The 1,126-nt window shown below is 21.7% G+C and overlaps 1 protein-coding gene across 1 annotated transcript; it reads right to left on the reverse strand. All coding sequences in view use genetic code 6, as the record gives it.

Moving 5' to 3' along the window:
* Positions 1-586: 586 nt before the first annotated feature.
* On the reverse strand, positions 587-1,055 carry TTHERM_002653363 (hypothetical protein; the record flags this gene model as incomplete). Its single annotated transcript, XM_012795155.1, has 2 exons — positions 587-707; positions 985-1,055. 2 exons carry the CDS (start codon positions 1,053-1,055, stop codon positions 587-589), a joined length of 192 nt encoding a protein of 63 aa, XP_012650609.1.
* Positions 1,056-1,126: the final 71 nt, after the last annotated feature.

Below are 1,126 nucleotides of genomic sequence, written 5' to 3' on the forward strand. Positions count from 1 at the left end.
TTTAAATATTTGAAGAAAAAATATATCATAAAATAGTTAACTAGAAGGAAAAAATGAAGAAAAAAGATGAAATAATAAGATTAATTAATTAATAATAAAAGTAAAAAATATGAAAATCAAAGGATGAGCTAAATAAATTAACAAAGAAAGAACAAAAAAAAGCAAGCACAATAAAAAGAAAAAAGAGTTTTATTGTTTTTAATTAGTTTTTATAATTCAAAATATCGCAATCCAAAACAAATAAACTGTTTTTACCTAAGGTGAAGTGTCAAATTTGAGAGATTAATGCAATTTGATAAACCAGAACCTAAGCCTGATGCACCCATTGCACCAATTTAATTACAACTTTTTAAATATTGAAGAAAAAATATATCATAAAATAGTTAATTAGAAGAAAAAAATGAAGAAAAAATATGAAATAATAAGATTAATTAATTAATTGATAATAAAAGTAAATAATTTGAAAATCAAAGGATGAGTTAAATAAATTAACAAAGAAAGAACAAAAAAAGCAAGCACAATAAAAAGAAAAAGAAAAAGAAAAAAGAGCTTTATTGTTTTTAATTAGTTTTAAAAATTAAAAATATCACAATCCAAAACAAATAAACTGTTTATACCGAAGGTCAAGTGTCATTTTTGAGAGATTAATGCAATTTGCTAAACCAGAACCTAAGCCTGATGCACCTTCGTCACCAATTTAATTCTCACTTTTTAAATATTGAAGAAAAAATATATCATAAAATAGTTAATTAGAAGGAAAAAATGAAGAAAAAACATGAAATAATAAGATTAATTAATTAATTATTTAATAATAAAAGTAAAAAATTTGAAAATCAAAGGATGAGCTAAATAAATTAACAGAGAAAGAACAAAAAAAAGCAAGCACAATAAAAAGAAAAAGAAAAAGAAAAAAGAGCTTAATTGTTTTTAATTAGTTTTAAAAATTAAAAATATCACAATCCAAAACAAATAAACTGTTTTTACCGAAGGTTAAGTGTCAAATTTGAGAGATTAATGCAATTTGCTAAACCAGAACCTAAGCCTGATTCACCCATTGCACCAATTGAATTCTCACTTTTTAAATATTGAATAAAAAATATATCATAAAATAGTTAATTAGAAGGAA

The sequence above is a fragment of the Tetrahymena thermophila genome (genome assembly GCF_000189635.1).
Source record: "Tetrahymena thermophila SB210 genomic scaffold scf_8255500, whole genome shotgun sequence".
Lineage (NCBI taxonomy): Eukaryota > Ciliophora > Oligohymenophorea > Hymenostomatida > Tetrahymenidae > Tetrahymena > Tetrahymena thermophila.